The 20,211-nt window shown below is 28.4% G+C and overlaps 1 protein-coding gene and 1 long non-coding RNA gene across 5 annotated transcripts; one reads left to right on the top strand and one right to left on the bottom strand.

Annotated features, from left to right (window-relative positions):
- Nucleotides 1-476: 476 nt before the first annotated feature.
- On the bottom strand, nucleotides 477-14,587 carry LOC145181483 (E3 ubiquitin-protein ligase HACE1-like). Of its 4 annotated transcripts, none has more exons than XR_016456424.1 (24): nucleotides 14,177-14,587; nucleotides 13,994-14,048; nucleotides 10,463-10,555; nucleotides 9,603-9,707; nucleotides 8,249-8,324; nucleotides 8,081-8,158; nucleotides 7,656-7,709; nucleotides 6,992-7,074; nucleotides 6,422-6,518; nucleotides 6,143-6,253; nucleotides 5,123-6,024; nucleotides 4,943-5,014; nucleotides 4,662-4,749; nucleotides 4,466-4,568; nucleotides 3,993-4,090; nucleotides 3,813-3,900; nucleotides 3,576-3,711; nucleotides 3,436-3,497; nucleotides 2,967-3,101; nucleotides 2,660-2,791; nucleotides 2,131-2,229; nucleotides 1,389-1,459; nucleotides 1,059-1,172; nucleotides 477-898 (listed from the first exon to the last, which is right to left on the bottom strand). XR_016456424.1 is itself a non-coding variant. In XM_090100597.1 (24 exons), the coding sequence occupies exons 1-24, from the start codon at nucleotides 14,238-14,240 to the stop codon at nucleotides 796-798; spliced, it is 3,033 nt and encodes a 1,010-aa protein (XP_089956723.1). In that variant the 5' UTR covers nucleotides 14,241-14,587; the 3' UTR covers nucleotides 477-795. The 4 variants fall into 4 exon arrangements, 3 of the variants coding, with proteins under 3 accessions (XP_089956723.1, XP_089956724.1, XP_089956725.1); XM_090100597.1 differs by having other exon boundaries at nucleotides 3,576-3,725; XM_090100598.1 differs by having other exon boundaries at nucleotides 3,576-3,725; nucleotides 4,943-5,011; nucleotides 14,177-14,323.
- Nucleotides 14,588-17,487: 2,900 nt separating this feature from the next.
- LOC149883341 (uncharacterized) lies at nucleotides 17,488-19,942 on the top strand. Its single transcript, XR_016456422.1, has 2 exons — nucleotides 17,488-18,113; nucleotides 19,301-19,942. It is a non-coding gene; the product is annotated as an uncharacterized LOC149883341 (long non-coding RNA).
- Nucleotides 19,943-20,211: the final 269 nt, after the last annotated feature.

Below are 20,211 nucleotides of genomic sequence, written 5' to 3'. Positions count from 1 at the left end.
ATGCGCTGGACAATGATATATTATATATACTAGATGTCTAACTTGCGGGATTTTATTGGACAAAAAGTGAAGCCGCTTTTTTTGTTTACAAATTGAATCCGCCATTTGTAATAAGGGCAAAAACTATATCCGCCATTTGTAATAAGGGCAAAAACTATATCCGACGTGCGAAATAAAAGTTAAAAATGCACGTTTTTGCCCGAATTAGAAATGGCTCCCACGGCTTCACATTTCGGATCGAAGTTAGACATCTAGTATATATAATATATCATTGGCGCTGGAAAAGTAAAGAATAAAATGGTGTGACCGATGTGGTGATTGAATGAAATAGTGTGCCCATGATCATGTGGTGACAGTCATGAAGCGTATGGCCGCGAGTTACCACCGCCACATGATTATCAATTGCAAATTGAAATTCCATCAATTATATAGATTTTTAACAAAATTGTGTTCAATCAATATAAGAAAAAGGCCTGTTAAATAAATATGAAGTATTTATGCAGTAACATTTTTCCTATTTAAATATAAATTATTTTACAAAATTATTAAAAGTGCATTATTGATGACCTATGATAATATCACATGATGATGGGACATTAGGCGTTTTTTTATCATATAATATAAACACATCAATTGTTTCGTAAACACCTAACACTTTAAGTGAAAACCTAATTCATATTATTTAAAAGCTATTAAAGTTTATAAAACATCAACCTCTAAAACATGTAAAAAAAATTTTCAATAAAAAGCGTAAAAAATAGTGCAAAAATTCCCATTTAAAAAATTCTCTTTGAATTATGTGAACTCAAATCCTATATTACCGCAAGAAATCGCAACCTTTAAGAACTTTTCCAAGTCTTCTTTGCTTTCGTACTCCGGTAATTTTAGCAAATTAAAACTGAAATTTATAGTTAAGAAACGTCAGCTAATTTAAAACATCAGTAACCAAGATAAAGAAGAAATAATTTTTAACTGTTGGTAGCAATATTTATGAATTTCTTCTACAACCATTTTACTGTTAACAAAACAATTAAAGCGCACTTAAAAGAAATGCCTACCACGTGCTTGATGTAGGTAGCATCTTTGTGCTATCAGCTGAACGGCATATGGTAAACAACTGGCTTCCAGTGGGACCTGATAGTTTTGAAAATCCACCCCAAGGAACGCGAGAACTGTTAAGAAATATACAGTGTTACACATTATTTAGAGCTCTCTTAATTATGGTATCTTAAAGTTTTCAGAAGAAAATCCATTCAAAGATATAGTGTTTAATGGCTTTACCAATATGGCATCATCTATAAACGTAAATATTTTGCGATTCACAGACAGTATTCGCACTAAAGAACTACATCAGTTTTTAAATTTTTCTATTTAAAAAAACAGCTTACGTTCCAGTGATGAATTGTAGCAATTGCACCTGTTCTTCCTTTTTTAATGAATAAACTACTTCCCAAAACCACTGAAAAAAAATTTAGTTTAATTCAATTAAATTTTTAATTCAGATACATACATACATACATACATACATACATACATACATACATACATACATACATACATACATACATACATACATACATACATACATACATATATGTTTTTCTTTAATTATTTTAATTGTAAATTAAAATAATTAAAGAAAGAATTTGTTATATTTGTTATTTATGTTTAACAATCATTACAAATATAAAAGGACTAGGACATAATTTATGGAAATAAAAAGTTTCAAACTTTAATTATTTTGATTGATAATTAAAATAATTAAAGGTAGATTTTGTTATATTTGTTACTCATGTTTAACAATCATTACAAATGTAAAAAAGAACATAGGACATAATTTGTGGAAATAAAAAGTTTCAAACACTAGTTTAAATTTCAGAAAAAAATTTTTTAAATGTAATTATTCTACTTATATTTATAGTAATAATTGCCATTACAGCAAAACTATGTTTTCCTGATTTTGTCTAGTAATTTTCCTCACTTCACTTCATAAAGATCCTATGCAACGGATGCTCGGAGGATTATAGGTGCGCTTCTTCATTTATATGCGAATTTTTGAGAGAAACATTACTCACATGTTGTAATAATACAAAATTTCATTAAAGTAAATGCTATAAACATGAGTGTTACTTTGATCACTTGGGAATCTTCATTATATCCTGCTTGGTAAACTGTGCTATCTTTCCAGTCTTTTAAGTCTAAATCAGGAAGTCCAGACAGAAGCAGTTCCTGAAAGTTTATTTGTTATTTTAAACAATTCTAAACAGCATTCTCTTACTAAACCCATTAAAACAAAAAAAAAAAACAACAGAAAAACAACACATATACACAGTAAGCATGGGAATTTCGGCCTTCGAAATCGACGAAATTAAACGAAATTCGTGTTTCAATTTCGTATCGAAATTTATATTGAATTTCGAAAGACAAAATTTTTAAACATTACAAATTCACGAATTTCGAAATTAAAACTTATGTTTAATTTCGTGTCAATTTCGTTACTTTCAATGACCTGAAATTATACGAAATTTTTTCGCGAAATTTAACAATCCAAAAAATCGAAATTTCGTTCTCAATTTCGATCCGAAATTGAAACACGAATTTCGTTTAATTTCGTCGATTTCGAAGGCCGAAATTCCCATGCTTAATACACAGTACATACCAATTCATACTCATTGAAAAGGGAAACAAGATGGAGCGGGATAAATTGGTAGAATCCTTTTAAGAAAGCATGAATCTGACTTTTAATGGCTTTTGTCATGCGAAGATCTGCTGCCAGCTGCACATATTCAAACTTAAAGAAGTAAAGAATGATGAAAATGCTGATGATAAAAATAGTAATGACAACAGTAATAAGAACAACTAAATCTTTAGAATGAGTAGAAAAATTTGTAAAAATTTGTAAACAAAAATGAATGGATTAAAACATCATTTTTGAAAAAAATCAAAAAATCAAGAGAATAGTTAACCTTGTTCAAGTCTGTTACAAAAATATTCTTCCCATTTGGTTTTAACTCTACCTCCTGTGTTTGTCCAAAAACATCTGTTTCAACAGAAAATGGAATTTCCAAACCCAAACTACTTATTTCATTATCTAAGATCCACTACAAACAAAGCATTTTAAAAACACTTTTAAAATTCTTTATAATTCAACAATTCTCTTTAACTGCTTATATTTAAAAAATCTTATACCACAAAGCATACATTATCAAGATTTAAGTATTTTCCTAAAAAATCTAAAACTTTAGCGTTTCACATTATGTAAGTGCTGTTTGTATGATTCATTTTCTACTTTTTACACTGTCAGCATTTATGACATAACATGTCAGCTGCATGAAATAGCCTACATACTTTATGAATACTTGAACCTAAAATTTTGAATAATCAAAGACTCTAATGGCATCATAAAATGAAAAAGAAAAAAGATCAAAAACAAACCTGAAGATTTTTAGAATATTCTGGGTCAATAGATTCAATGTCTTTATAACTAGCAGGTATACCTAAAAATAAAATTTTTTAAAAGTCAGGAAAACCGCAAAACAAGTCTTGGATTAATTGTAGAAAAAGGAATGTCTTACCTAACATATGCTTGTAGAATGATCTTGTAAAATATGCAGTTATTAAGTGCTTGTGGTATAATGCTAAACCCATGATGCGCCCAGCAAATTGGAAATAACTCAGATGATCAGGATTTATAAACGAATTACTGTTGGGCTGAAAAGTCGAACCTCAGTTGTAAAAGATAAAAATAGAAAATTACATAAAAATTATTAGATAGCTTCCATTGAGAGAATTGAAGATGTATAAACAGTTACCATCTGCAGATAGTGTGAAAAGTGCACAATCTGGATTAACGATTTCTTTAACTAACAAATCCAACCATTCCCTTGTCACTCCAGCACCCTGATGAGCAAAAGCATTTTATGTTTTGTTAATGCTTTTGGTTGGATACAAAAACAATTCATAAAAATTCACATGAGAATAAACTTTAATACCATGCCCTCTTCTCCATGGAATCTTACAGAAATATTTTTTTTTAGTTGATTGTCATTTTTTTCCTCTAACTGTTTACAGCTTGCAGAAAGCAAAGAATCTGAAAAGTATTCAAAAAAAACAACTGTTTACAGCTTGCAGAAAAGTATTAAAAAAAAACAACAAACAACTAAAGCAAAAAAAAAGTTTCAGTGTTGTAAAACTTTTGTCCTAATTAACATTTAGTTAAAACTTAGTTCATAGAGTTTATTTTATAATATGAAATCCTCAAACTCCTAAATTTTGTTGTTTTTTTTTATTGTTAAAGATTTTCAAAAAATGTTATTCCACTATTTTTATATTCTTGTAGTGTTTATAGACAATAATTAGACTATTACATCATGCAAAATTAAGTTAAAATTTTAATGCCAAAATAAATGCCATAACAAACAACAGCTTTTAGGTTCATTGCATTTCCTCTGGCAAAAAATCTGACCTCTAGAGACATGAATAATGGCTGCTTCATCATATATCACATTATTGTGTTTCTTATCAGCATACAGATTCTCATAAAACCACTTTTGCCGTTCAGCAAATGGCTATCAATAAAATTATACAAAAATGTGAAATTATGTTTGATAATAAAAAAAGAATTAAAAGAAATAACTAAATCATTCATAAGAAAATAAAACCTGGGAATGAATAGCAGGAAGAAATCTTTGTAGAAGCATCGGATTCAGCAGCACAAAGTTAAAGTGTTCAAAAATTAGTGAAGTGTTTCTATAAAAGATAAGAGTTAAAACTTTTTAATTAAAGTTATTAGTAGATTTCATCTGTTAATTTGTTTTGGTGCTAAAACTGTTTTTGTGTGTATATATACATATATGTATATATATTTTTTTATATCTATAGACACAAAAAGAAACAACATTGTCAAAGGAAAGTCATAGAAAAACAAAAAACAGCAAAAAACCTGGACACAAGTAGTTGCAAGACTTTTTCATGTGTTTCAACAAATTTATTAAAGTGGTTCATCTTACCACTACTGAAATAAATGAAAAGATAAAGGTTTCAAAGATAAAGCTAATAATACTTATTGTGAAAGATTGGCTTTGTTTTTTCAGATAAAAAAGTAAGTAGTACAAACACTTACTCAATATTCCATACTGGATTAGATTGGCAAAACAAATAGTATCCATGAATCGCAGCACATAACCTATCTCCAGTGATAGAAAGAACATCCCCTTCTTCAATTTTTGAATTTTGATTTCCTTTAATAAAATCGTTTTTAGTTGAAACATCTGACTCCAGAGTTGTTAAGCGCTGAAATGCATTTTGGGATTGATTTTGTGCTAAGGGAAAATTTAATCTGTTTATAGCACTGTCTAAACTACATCTCCTATGTAATGTTGAATTATCGATTGGTTCCATATTAGTCAAAATACTTGTTGATCTACAAACTGAATTTGAAAAAACATCTTGATCTGTTGTTTCCATTGCAGTATGATAGCTATCTGATCTTGATGGAGTAGGAGGCCTGCTCAAACTCTGGCTTATGGTTAACTCAACAGCTGGTTGACTTAACCGCAATGACTCAGAAACAACAGATGATGATGAACAGCTTGTTGATCTTCCAACTTCTGATTTTACTGCTGAGTTGCTTGATTGATAAGTTGGACCAAGCTCACTTTGTAAAATTTTCATCCATCTCTCTAGAGTTTCCCATAATGAATCTGTTTCAAACTGAATGCTAACAAAATTTTGAGGTTTCAATGCTACTTTTCTTTGAGATGAAGAAACATCTGACCCAGTTCTCCTATGACTGAGAGAGCGTATCCTAAGACTCTCTGTGTGAGGATTGCTTTGACCTTCTGCTTTAAGTATTACATTATAAAGCTTGATAACTCTTAAAAACCGTTCTGTAGTTAGTTTATAATTGCTTGATGGGCTTAAGAGCTTTAAACCTTCAAGTCTGACCTGTGATGCAAATTCTTGCAGCATAAAATCTCTATACTCAATGCACTGCTCTGCTATGTACAAGAGTGCAGCTTCGACCTAATATAAAAAAGAAACTAACTTTATTTTTTTATCATTTCTTCTTATCTTGAATACTTCTTCATTCTTAAGAAACTAAAGAAAGATGAATTAAAATTTATTTTCTTCAATTACACACGTTTTTAATTTCTGCATTGGGAGAAAGAGAAGATTGGATTAAACCGCAAAGAAGTTTGAATTCATTATCCATAAGATCAAGTATAACGTAGCACACTTGCCCATAACCAGCCTTTTAAATAAATTTTTAAGATTGAGAAAAAATATAGATGAACCATTTTATTCAAAAGAAACTAATTACATTTTATTTAGAAAATACTTTAAGTTAAAACTGACAAATATTAGAATTATATTTAGTAGGATGTTAAACTACAAAATTATATTTAATAGGAAACTATACAAGAAATGCAGCATCAAGAGGGGTTTGCTTATCATAGTTTGGTGTGAGAGAAGCTCCACTGTTGATTAAGACTTTTACAACATCAGTATGACCATGCCTATCAAAAAAAAAAAAACATACAAAATGTTAAAAACTAAAAGTTTCACTGATAATATCAAAGTCACTTTTTGAGTTTTCTGAAAAAAATCTAACCATCTAACCATCTCTCTTAAAGGTTTTTAATCTCTTTAAGTTTTATTGTAATTTTTCAATATGGCAGTTCACGAATGTTTTATACACAATTTAAACCACTAGAGTTTTAAAGAAAATTCACATTGCAATCATTATAAGCCTTAATATTGTTTGATTAATGCATTGATAAAATATAATAAAATTTTAACAAAAAGAAAAATAATAATTTTAACTTTGGAAAAAATTAGAAAACATTAAGAATTGATCATTTTTATTGATAAAACTTAATTTTCCATGTTGTTGAACTTTTCATAAATAAGTTGAACTCATAAAGATTTGATACCTAATCTCTGCTCTTTGGTTTTGTGTGAAAATATAATGGAAAGTTAAGAAGTTTACCCGCAAGCAAAAAATAACGGGGTGCACCCATCCGTGTTCATTTTCTCTATATTAGCATGGAATTCAAGCAATTTTAACACTGTCTAAATATAAATGCATAATTTATTTGTTTAAACTTACATGATAACTATTGGAAATTAACACTTAAAATACTATATACAATGTTTTTTTTTGCTAATTTCTTTTTTTTATATATATTTAGTTGATAACAAAAACATCTATTATATAATATATATGGCATGTTGGATTATTGAGTATATGATATTTATGGTATGAAGGTCTATTGAGTATATGATATATATAGTATGTAGGTCTATTGAGTTGGTGTGAAAGCATATTCATGTTAATATATTTTGGCAATTTCAAATATATATTGTGAAATATATTTTAAGAAAGAAATGAAAAGAAAGAAGAAGAAAGAAATGTTTTAAAAGAAAACTCTTTTAAAATTTTTCTTTTTGAATTTAAATTTATTTTATTACATTATCCAACTTTAAAATTTAACTAAAACAAATGAATATTTAACAGGATTAAAAACTTTAAGAATTAATGATAGATAATATGACCAATCAACCAGGGTAACAATATAAAGCTTTATTCATCAAACCTTCTTTACAAGATTAAATCATTAATCAATGTAAGTAAAGCTTAAAAAGAAACTTACAGACTTATGACCATTGAGACAAGCTACATGCAAAGGTGTTTGCATATTAGTATCCTAAAACCAAAAAAACTTCAAGCTGTAATGAAACTGCAGGTTTTTACTTGAAGCAAATAAAATCTTTTCAAAACCTACAATAAATTTATTACTTGTTTCATCCACTGATTCATCACCTTCCCCATTCATCACCATAGTTACTTACTATAACTTAATCTTGATCTACTTTTTTGATTACATAACATAATAGATGATATTCTAATATATTATGCAATCAAAAATCTACATTTTCGATTGCAAATATAAATAGGTGATATTTTCATAAATTTCTGTTTAACGGGCTTTTCACTTCTTACTTTACTAAATGTAAATCCAAAAACATTTTTTTTCCCCTAAGTCTTGATTTTTTCTTAAATAAAACTGTGACTTACAATAATATCAATATCTTGAATAAACTTGGTTATCTCTGAAAATATTTCTGTCCTTCCATTAGATGCCAACCAATGAATCTATGTTCAAAAATTGTCCATCAAAATTGGTATCATTATTGATAAAGAAAAGTAAAAGTAAGTAAAATGCAAATATTATTCATTTCGTACAGCAGTCATTCCCTCGTTGTTTTTTATTTCAATATTTGCACCATATTCGAGCAGTTTAGAAATGCATTTTGAAAATCTAAAAAATTATAACGAGTTGCTATATTTATCTAAAAAGAATTTAAACTCAAATGCCTTTAATTCAACTTATAATATAAGCCAACATTTACTTTAGTTCAAAAAATGTTAGAACTGCTTATAAGCAGATTTGGAATGCTGAAAACTGTATCTTTTTTTTGGTTAACTGAAGTTTTCCTCCTCTAGAACATGCCTATTTTTGTTGATGAATGTAATTTGAACATACTTCTTCTTTAAGTTTATTACAAGTATACATTCTCATAGCTACATGCCTTATACATATGCATTGATTATAATAAACTATAGAGGAAATTTCTTTTAACTGGTAATTCCAAGTTTGTAAGTTTTATTTGCATTTTTGTCGAGAAACATGAAAACATTGAGTATTAGGTTAACTAAACTCTTATTTTAAACTAGTCCCAATTTTTTTTAGTGTTCTGTAAATCAGGTTGGTTTTTTAAATTTTAACATTGACATAAGCTAATTTTTATCATGTTTAATTTTTTTTTTAATTTTTTTAATTTAATTTTTACATGTCTTCATGTTTTTTCTTGATTTCAGTAAAAGTATAAAGAATATACAATTAGAGGATGAATTATCCTGACCCACCCTGATAACCTTTTATGTTAATCTTTTTTTAAAGGTTTAATATTTCAGACATAAACTTTAACAATGATATTATGGATATTTAGTGGCTTTTTGATGGAAAATTGATGATTTTATGGTAATTTGATGGATATTTGATAATATTTTGATGGTAACTTGAGAAGAAACAGGCCTTTTTTTTTCAAAGTTGTTCTTTAAACTCAATGTTGAGTTTTTTGGTTTTATAGATTTTTTTCTGTATTTCTACAAATAATTTACAAAGTCTTTCTAAAAAAGGTCATTTTACAGCAGCAACATTAGAGCTACCGTCAACTGGGTATACTTGGGACAGCAGAGGTAGCTTAAGACAAAATAATTAGTTTACTTTTGGTGAGTTTAATAGCACTGGCATTGAAATTGACTGGTTTATTGGTGTTATTATTTAATATAATAATTTAACTCAAATAGTTATCAAATCCCAGGGCTGTCAAACTTACTAAAACTAAATTAACATTTTTGTTCCAAGTTAGTGAGTCTATTGCACCATTTTATTTGTTAGTCTGTATAATCAGTCAATGTTATAATTATATTTTAAATAAAATTAATTTAAAAAATTTATCATCTAGTTAAAAAATTGTAATCTAAATCCTTAAAACATTATTCCCTCAAATAGTTTAAAAAAGAGTAAAGTTACCCATTTCTTGAAGCAACTTGCAGAGGCGTAATACCTTGTCTATCTTGCACATTCGGTTGTGCACCTTTCTTTAACAAATGCCATAGACACTCATATGCTCCAACGCTGGAATTATAATAGACAATTTATAGTAACTTGATCATGATGATCATGACACAATTATCATGACAATTGCGATGATCATGATGATTGTGATCATGATGATTATGCTATTTCAAACTATTTCTTTAATCACCAAATAATTTCTTAAAACATTTATCTTGAATGTAAACTATTCTTTTAAAAATTTATCTTGATTAAGCAGTATAAAATATTCTTTATTTTACTGTTTAATGTACCTAACTCAATAAAATTTTCAGTTTTGTTCCTTTGCATTAAGTTTGTATTCCATGCAAATGAGTTATTTATTTCAAAGTTCACAGGGTTATGGCCTAAATTTGTTCTAAAAACAGATATAGGCCATAATGCAGATAAATGGAAACTTATACAATTTATACTAAATAGTATAAGTTTGTATTTTAAATAAAACTATGTTCCAGATTTAAATTAAAATGCAAATTTATACTATTTTGTAAAAAAAGAATTTTAAACTCAAAATAACAACCTAACAACACATTCTTAATATATCAAATTAAATAAAAATGATGTCCAGCAAATTAACTCTATTTCAAAATAATATAATTGGATATAAAACATTTGACAAAATATTTAATTATTTTTTAATCTTTTAAATCTTTTTTTAAATCACTAATTTAATGAAGTCTATATATTATATACAAGTTAAAGAAAGGAATTTGAATTTTCTTTTATACCAATAATTTTTTTTCATTCTTTACATTTAAATTCCTTAAAAAGCATACTTAGCTGCCATGTGTAGCAATGTACGCTTAGGTTTTCCAGAAGTAAAATTGACATCAAAGTTTTTTCCTGTGCCAAGAAGTTCAATAAACGTTCTAAAGATAATTAATTGTAATAGAAAAATTTTTTTCAGATGATTTAAAATTATGTATTTAATATAAACTGGTCACAACAAAAATATTTGCTGTTTTAAATGCATTAAGAATTCTCTTTTGACAAACTGCAGTACATTCTACTCATCTTGTACAATATTCATTATAATTTGTTATTCTTTGGTTTTCCATGAATAACAAATAATAATGAATAACAAAAAATGAGTAGGCCTTACTTTCATAAAGAAAAGAATTTTTATGCTTGTACCATGTATATTTGAAGGTTTTCTCAATTAGCCTGATATAATAATGTCCTTTCTCTTGTTGATAAGTTTTTACATTGTAATAAATAAGGTTTTTTCTGAGGCATTTTTCCATTTAGTGGGCATGAAATGGTTTGTTGACAATTGCATCATTGATTGCGATAGTCAGTAGTATTAGATTTTATACTAGAGTGGTAACTTTTTCACTTTTTTTTCAAAAAATGTGATGGTTATGGTCTTACACTATGAGAAAAAAGTTGAAATGAGGAAACATATATTTATTTTTGGTTTTAATTTCAAAAATATCACCCACCAAAAAATTAAAGATTTTTTCTTTGTTTAATAATGTTATTGAAAGTAAAGTAAAATGTTATGTCATAAATCCTTGGTACTGAATATAAAGCGTATGTTGAGACTCTCAGGAGTTTTGGAATTCAAAGATTGTATAAAATATATGGCCCTCTCAGCACAAATATTGCTGCACTGGCTATCAATAATCAAAGGTTCTAAACTCCAGTGGGTATCAAAACACTTCTAAGCATTTTCATAATTTTGAACACTTTCTGCTAACTTAGTATAGGAATTTTCTTGAAAATGGTGATCTGAAAACCAAATGTCCAGCCAAATTCCACAAATAAATAAACAAATCTGCTGCAACTGATTTGTCATTTGAGGCAATAAAATAAAAACCAGGATAGCATAGACTCCATGTAAATTCCACGGAACATTGCTCAAATTTGGCAGTCCATGAAATTTAATGTACTGGAATTTTCCATTGTTGAGGAAATAGCAAAGACATATCCCAGTTCCAAAAGAAACAACATGTCATCTCTCCATGTAATAGTAGGGAGATTAATATATAACAACATGTCATCTCTCCATGTAATATTAGGGAGTTGTTTTCTGAGTCGCTAAATGAGAGAGGTTTTCCCAAGGAATCAGGGAATGACATAGTGGACTGACTGGACTCCATTATTGTTTTACAGGGATGCACTGGTACGCATTTCAATGTGGTGTACCCCACCTTTCCACCACTTAAGACTTTTCATACAGCTGGTTATCTTTCTGTTAAACCACTCTCCATCTGTACAGGTGATGTCAAATATACCAACAAGTTACTTTTTCATCTTTCTGACCAGGGCGTTTTATAAAGGTGTTGTGTTCAGGTAATAAATTTTCCACTCTTCTTACCAAACACTTCAATTTTATGACAGGGAAATTTAATTTTCTAATCCACAAAGACTCTAATTCTTCCACAATCATTTTAAATCTGTTTTTGCGACACTTCTTGTTTTTTGCAAGATAATGGTATCTGCCAATGATAGTACTTTTCAGAGGTATTTTGCAGTAATTCTCCAATGATGCTTCTATACATGGGATGCTTTTTCAAATCTTATCAGATTATCGGTCCACAAACAAGAATTTTTAATAATATCTCTACTTTTTCCCTTGAAAGCCATTGAAATTCTGCAATCACAAAAATATGTTTATTAGCTTGACTATGCAATCATATTTTACTTTCACTAAAATATGACATACTGCTATGAATCATGCGTTCTTAGCCCCAAAGGAATTGGGCTTGTAAAATAATATATATACAATATACATAGTTTATATTGTAATTAGCTTTAGATTTGCAGACAGTTGGTAAGAAATGTAACAACTTAACTATAGGTGATTTCAAGATTTTTGTTCTAGAATATTACTGTTGAATAATACTGTTGTTATCAATGGTGAACAATTGGTAAAATATTAAAAGTACTTTTTATTTGGTGGCTGAGGTTTTCGATCAAACATTAAGTAAAAACAATATAAATAATGTTTTTAGACCATTCCTCATACTGTAGTATCATGAAATTCTAAATTTAAAAAAAGTTACCACCCTATTGTATACTTTTATTATTAGCAGTAATAATTTTCTTGATGCTTGGAAGGCGGCTATAACTAAACTTTAAGTTGTTCCAGTTAAAAAATTTATGAAAAATATGGAGAATCAAATTAAATAATGTTTCATTTTCAAGGTCTTACATTTCATTTTTGGGTGCTTTGAATGAAAGCAATTTTGTCTTCTTGAAAAGACAAAATTGCTTACATTTAAAACACCTAAAAATGAAATGTAAGACCTTGAAAATAAAACATTATGATGAAAGCAATTTTGTCTTCTTGCATAGACAAATTTGCTTTCATTCAAAACACTGCAAGAGTTAAAAGAGTTATTATAAAATGGCGTGGCTCTATCATAAATTTCTTTGCTTGAAGATGTATTACTAATGCGGTTAGAAATAATTTTCAATCTAATGATATTTGGTGGGTGTTAAGAGATTCTTTGCCAAAATAGAAACACAAAAATCTGCTCAAAGGTACAATCATTTTTGAAAGTAATTTGTCAGATAAAACAAACTCAAATATTTTCTTCAAAATGTCATATCCAAGTGCGGCATAGGCTAGATACAGCACTTAAGCATAAAAATTTAATGGTAAAAATTAAACTTGTAGAGGGTTCCATTATAAGGCTGTATGGCTAGTTTCCATTAACAGAAAAATGGACTAATATAACTACAATGCAATTCTCAGTCAAAATCTACCCTCAAGTGCTCAACTATTGCATATTTAATCCAATTTTGTTTATGAGCAAAATAATGAAGCTTAGCACAACCCACAAAGTGTTAAGCAATTATAGTCAGAAAACATCAAAAAAGTCCTTGAATGGTTGGCTCAACCTCAAGGTCTTATTCCAATTAAACACCTGTAAGCAATTCTAAAAATGAAAAAGAAATTCAAAATACATTGAATATTTTTGGAGACTTGGTCATTTCTAATGGGCCTTCAATTTATTGACTATAAAATCAGTAATACAACAATTGAATGCAAAATAAGTATTCAACCAACAGTGACTTTACAAACATTTTGTGGTCAGTTTAACATTGTAAAATCAAAAATATTCATTTGACTATGTGCAATTGACTCAATTGGCTAGAGAAACTATTTCTTTGATTTAAAAAATACTTATACCAACTTCACACCAATTACAAACATTAACAGATTTCTATAAATTTTATAACATAAAATTAAAATCATATATTTTCATTTGATTTCAATATTAACAGTGTTAGTGGTGAAAATATTTGTCAAAGTAATTGTCATGATTAAGTAATTACAGTAAGAACTGAAATCTTACCTATGCTGGTTTTGCATTACTGATGTAAGTAGCATGAAATATGCTGCCTTTGGGTCTGTAATTAGGAAATTTATCATAAATCACCATATCAACATTGATGGTAAGAAGAAAATAATACAGTAAAAACTTAAGTTACATAACAGCTTACGTGCTTGCATTTATGTAACATGAAAACTACAGTACCTTCTGGTAGTTCATAAGATCTTGCTGATTTTAAAGAACGGACAAGTCTCTGGACAGCTTCCATTTTTTAAATATCAATCTAAATTATATAACGCATTAAGTATGTAAGTATGTATGTATGTATGTATGTATGTATGTATGTATGTATGTATGTATGTATGTATGTATGTATGTATGTATGTATGTATGTATGTATGCATGTATGTATGTATGCATGTATGTATGTATGCATGTATGTATATATGCATGCATTTATGTGTCAACACCCACATGTATCTTTTGATCATTATAAACTTTCCATTACACCTTGGGCAATACTTTTCGGTAGAACTATCATATAATTTCTTAAATCTTTTAATACGGTATTAAAGGAATCGTATCCCTCAAATTTATATACTCTTATTAAGACCTAAAAAAAAAAGTTTTTCCTAATAGTTAAGAAGCTGCAACACAAGTATTTTTCTTTTGTAAAGTTTCTTGTATAAAAATATTTCTTTAATTAGCCTAACATGTCCAATATATGTAAATACTGTATTTTACTTTTATGTTAGGTACGTTGTAGGTTAGGATACGAGTAATTATGTACCATATTATGTTTCATATTATGTAAACTTTCGATTTCATTTAACTTTTCTATTAGATACAGTGAAATTTAAACGTCAAAATTTTTATATTACGTCATGGCATTTAATAAAAAAAGTTGTTTTAAAACTTGTGTATTGGCGCTTTTGTCTGATAACTTGTTTAGGAAGAAGTAGTTTTAAAAATGTACAGATACTGGGCAAAATAATCTTCGAAAGTTTAAGAATAAAATATATGCTATTTGTATTCATATTGGCAAGAATTGCTGTTGGAAGATTGAAGCGTTATATAATACATTAAAGTAAATATTCGAAAAAGGTTTTTGAAGCGGGTATCCTCAAAGGCGTAATGCGAGAAGCAGACTATAAAAAAGAAAAAAAGTACTTCACTTTGATGGAACGATGTAAACGATTAAAATATTGGGTTGGGGAAAGGTTTGTGGCGTGTTTGCCTTTAGACGGCGCCAAAAAAGCGCCACAATATTTTCCCCCAGACCCAATACAAGTTACACTATTAAAAAAGATAATAATAAAAAACGAATTAAGCAATGTAACTTGATTGAATGATAAAACATTAATAACTTTCAATAGTTTGTGGGACGAATATAACTTGTCTGCTATAAAAATAATTATATGCGACACTACATGTAGAAACTACAGCCGTAAACCTGGAAGAAAGTTTTTCCAGTTTTACAGCTACAGTTCAATTCAGTTCAAAATACTGCATATCAGTTCCTTGAAAATCAATAATATTTATATGTTTCCGTTGATTTCCGTTTCTATTGGTTCAACTAATTTTACCATCAAATCGTATTTGCGAGAGATCGAAAATGTTTTTTTATCAACATTTTACCAGGTTTTGTAACCAGGTTGATATAAATTGTCCGTTGTTTGACCCCCGTCTGAAGTTAAAGAACCAATTTGAGGGTAAGGTATCACGTAACATCATTAAGCTTACGTGTTCAATCAAAGATAAAACTTTAGAAGTTAGTAGGTTCTTTTTATAATAATTTATAAATTATAAATATTTACAACTTAAAAAAATCTCAAAACTGTATAATTTATAAATTTTTGAAAATTTTTTTTTTATCTCACATCATTGAATGTTAAACCGAAAAAAGAGAAATATTTACAAAACGCAAGTTACCAACACCTAAACAACAAACTGGCAAATCGCTGAATGATTTTATACAAGCTCTCCGAACCCTCGCAAAAGATTATAACTGTAAAACAGTAACAGCCGAATACAACAACACTATAAAACATAAAGAACTCTTGGACTCTTGCTATTCGAAGTTTATCGTTAACTATTCTGAAAAAGTATTCACTTTGTCAAAGTCTTCGAAATTCCCACGTTTACTACCAATCAGCCAACTACTTAAGCTTCTATACTAAATAGACGCAACAGTTATACATTTCTCAAGAGAACTGTAATCTCCTATGATATGATTAGTTATAACACAAGATATCATTTCACTAAAATGTTAAAAAGGGGCAGAAATGGTAAAAAGTTAAAATGCTCTCCACTTTCACGAAGGTGACGCTAGACATATGACAATAAACAATTACATTATACATCGATACTTTACTTTTCTGAAACACAATCATCTTGCAACACAATTCCATAACTTAAAACACTATTAAAAGACTATATATCGTAAAAATATATCGTACGTTTTTGAAAAACTTCGTCCAAAAAACGCAACAAATGATTTTATGTAGGTGTCGAAGAATAAAAACCCACCCATGAAAGTAAATAGTATATATGTATATATAGATGTTATTTTTTTTAGAAAAGGTTGCACTACAATAATTTTTTTGGGGACGTCGTTTTGCTTTAGAATTGATAAAGTTATTTAATTTTAAATGTTTCAGTTTTGTTTATACACAAGTAAATTAAGCTAATTCTTTCGTCCCCACATAAAAATAGATTCTGCAACTATTTATTTATTATGTCAATCAGTTTTTTTGTTTTTTTTTTTTGGTAGTCTAATAAGGTGGGTTTTTTGTTTTCTAAGTGGAGATTTTATAAATTTCCCCCGTCTTTTGATATTTTATTGTTAACGCAACTTTTTACGCAAGAAAAAAAAAAAGACAAAAAAGTTTTTTTTCGGTGCCCAAAGTTTAACGAGAAACTTTAAGGAAATATTTCATAAAATGTATATGAATTGAAAATATTAAAACACGAATATCTTTGGAACCAAATAAGCTACAGAAGTGGTTGAAACCATTTTGAAAATAAAATATATTAAGGAATCCAATGCATTTGAAATAGAAAAAAATTTTCATTGGCTATAAAAATTGCCTAAACTCCCTACTAAATAACTGTTTTAATAAGAAAAACAGAGTAATTGTCAGTTTTTATAAACATAGAGAATCTTAAAATATTTTTTCATGGTTAAAATTACTTTAAAGAACAAAGTTACCGTGGTGCGACCTAACAAAGTCCTTTGCTTTAAGAAAGTCCTAATTTAAGAAATGACAAACTTCGTACATAAAAATAAACATTTGGGGAAAATAACTGGTTATGTTAACTGGATATCTAGTTAGTTAAAATAACTAAATTTTTCCCTCTAAATGTTTATTTTATATATATGAAGTTTGTTATTTCTTAAATAAGGACTTTCTTGAAGTATAGGACTTTCTTAGGTCACACCACGGTACATCAAATTGTTTTATAAAAATGCGTTTAAAAACAAAAACAATCTGAATTACAATAGACATTTCTCTAATTCGATTGCGCAACTAATTTCTCAGCTTGAAAAAGAGGCCAGTAAGGACAAAAATGTAAACAGATTAAAACTCTTTCTCGAAGTGATCTGTTTTAAGATACCTTATTATATGGTCAAATTTTATATATCTTAAACTTGGTGCTATACCAATTTAGCCAAATTTACTGTACTGAGTTGCTTTGTCAAAGATCTTCCAGCCTAACGATTCAAAGAAGTCTGTTTTCACATAATAAGCATCACGTAACCTATAAAGGATTAGTTGGAATTGCTCCTTCTGGTGCAGTAACATTTGTTAGTGAACTATTTGTTGGCTCTATTTCTGATATTGAAATAGTTAAGCAATCAGGACTTTTGCAAAAAGAGCTATGGGAGAGTGGTGATTCTATAATGGCTGATAGGGGTTTTTTAATTAATGATCTGCTTAAGCCTTTAGGTGTAACACTGAATATTCCAGCCTTTTTAAATGGGAGAGATCAGCTATCATATGAAGAGGTTATAGAAAGTCAAACAATAGCAGCTTTAAGAATTCATGTAGAACGTGCCATACAACGAATTAAGAAAAATAAACAAATACGAAATGAAATACCTCTTGTTTTATATGGATCAATTAATCAAATTTGGACTGTAAGCTGTTTATTGTGTAACTTTATAGATCCTCTTATAAAACAGTAAAAATATAAGATATGTAATATTTATTACTGAGAAACATAGAATGATAAAATATATTTTTTATAAAAATCGCTTAACTTATCGATAACATCTAAAAAATAAAATTCATCAAAATCAACATTTACAATAATAATTCCTTTATAAACATAAACTATGAACAAACAATGAGTTAGTCCAGATAAACCCAGGGCCATTTGGACCTGGTATAATAGCCAAATAAGTGATCCTTCTTTAGAAATAATTCTCCTGTAGGTAATGAACCAATATAAAATGTTTCTTCCTTAACTAAATCATTAGGATTTTCATTTCTTTTTGTGTAAGGACACTTAATTTCAATTAAACATGGCTTTGAATAAATTAAAACAAGTCCATCTGGACTTGCACCTAGCCAAGGGATGCATGGTTGAACTAATAACCCAGTCTCAAGTATTTTGATATTTTGGTTTAATCGATAAAGCATTACATTTTAAAATTTTTCTTTTGCAATTTCTTCATTAATATTACCGTGATTTAGCATTTCTTTAACATTGTTGGATTTTTTAATGTCTTCTGTAAGTTGTTTTATCAAAAATTCAAAGTTACTTTTCCTAATATAAATCTTATGTGCATTTGATGATGTTATTCTATATTTTCTCTCCTTAGACCATTGTGCACATTGCCTTTGTTTTACAGTTTTTTTTTTGTAATGATATACTTTCTTCTTGTGAGACAATTATTTTTTTCATAAACTCCATTTCTTTTGGGGAATAATTCCATGTATCAGGTATATCTAAAAATTTACTAGGTAAGGTAAGGTTAGAAGTTATAACAGATTCGCATTCAACATTTTGACATAAGTGTGATAAAACAATAAAATTTCGTTCAACTGGTAAAAGTTGATATGAAAGTGGGGATCCTAAACACTGCATGCCAAATTTTGTGATTTCTGAATCAATGAGAATTTTATTTGGTATAATATGAGCATAGCCAATATTTGGATTAATTTTTTTTAAATTATTCTGTAGCTTCATTACAGCATTTAAGTTGTCTATAAAATTGAAGTTACATCTTGCCTCATATACTGTTGGGTTAATCCCTTTTTATAAAGTTAGCATGAAGTACGTTTTTCATTACAGGATATATTTTTTTCTGTTTCTCACCAGGCACTCCCCATTTTCTTAAAGTACTTGTGCAAGCGATTTCAGAAGGAACAACTTTAAAAGAATTTAATGAGTAATCTGCCAACTCTAACAGTAAACCCATAATGTGATTGCAATAACCACTTAATCCAGCTGGGCAACTGCAAGAAGCCTTATCAACTTGACTATTTTTGCGATTTATGTATATTTGCATTTTACGAATCATTTTTTTCATACTTGCTCGACAGGTACATTTTGCAATGAAGTGTTTGAGTGTTCGTGTTGTAAATAAGCTGTCTGTAGAAATGTAACGTTCTTGCTTAAATTTCAGTCCTCTTTCTAACGTTTTTTTATAGTTTTTCTTTTTAATTTACCGCATTTGTTCATATGATTATCAATTTCACGTCTGGTGAACACTGGGAGAAACTCAAGAGATTTTCCCCAGCACATATCTTCTTTTAACGATACATCTTTTTTTGAATTTAATTCTATCTTCAGATCTCTATTTATATCATCTAATATTAGATTTTGAATTTTTTTATCTTTAAAGCAGTCACTATTAAATCCATTCATTTTTTATTGGACAAGTAATTTATTAAGAATTATCCTTTAAATTGTTTGCAGCTATTTGTTTACATTTTTGTCCTTACTGGCCTCTTTTTCAAGCTGAGAAATTAGTTGCGCAATCGAATTAGAGAAATGTCTATACAAACCGTTCAAAGTTGTCTAAGACGGAATAAAAAGTTGTCTAAAACGGAATAAAAATTGAGGCCCTCCGAAAGGAGCTCTTAGGTTGATAAATATATACTCTAATTAAGTTCCCTTAATTACACACTCGTATTCAGTTTTCTTTTGAAAGAACCCTTTAAATTTGGTTTTATAATCAAGTTCTTGAATTTTTTCAAATATTCATTTACTAATTTAATTGCGGTCAA

The sequence above is a fragment of the Hydra viridissima genome, unplaced genomic scaffold, assembly GCF_058129835.1.
Source record: "Hydra viridissima isolate aposymbiotic clone 2 unplaced genomic scaffold, HvirCarnegie_v1 scaffold_10, whole genome shotgun sequence".
NCBI lineage: Eukaryota > Metazoa > Cnidaria > Hydrozoa > Anthoathecata > Hydridae > Hydra > Hydra viridissima.
The sequence above is the reverse complement of the archived record's forward strand: the minus strand, read 5'-3'. Positions and strand labels throughout refer to the sequence as shown.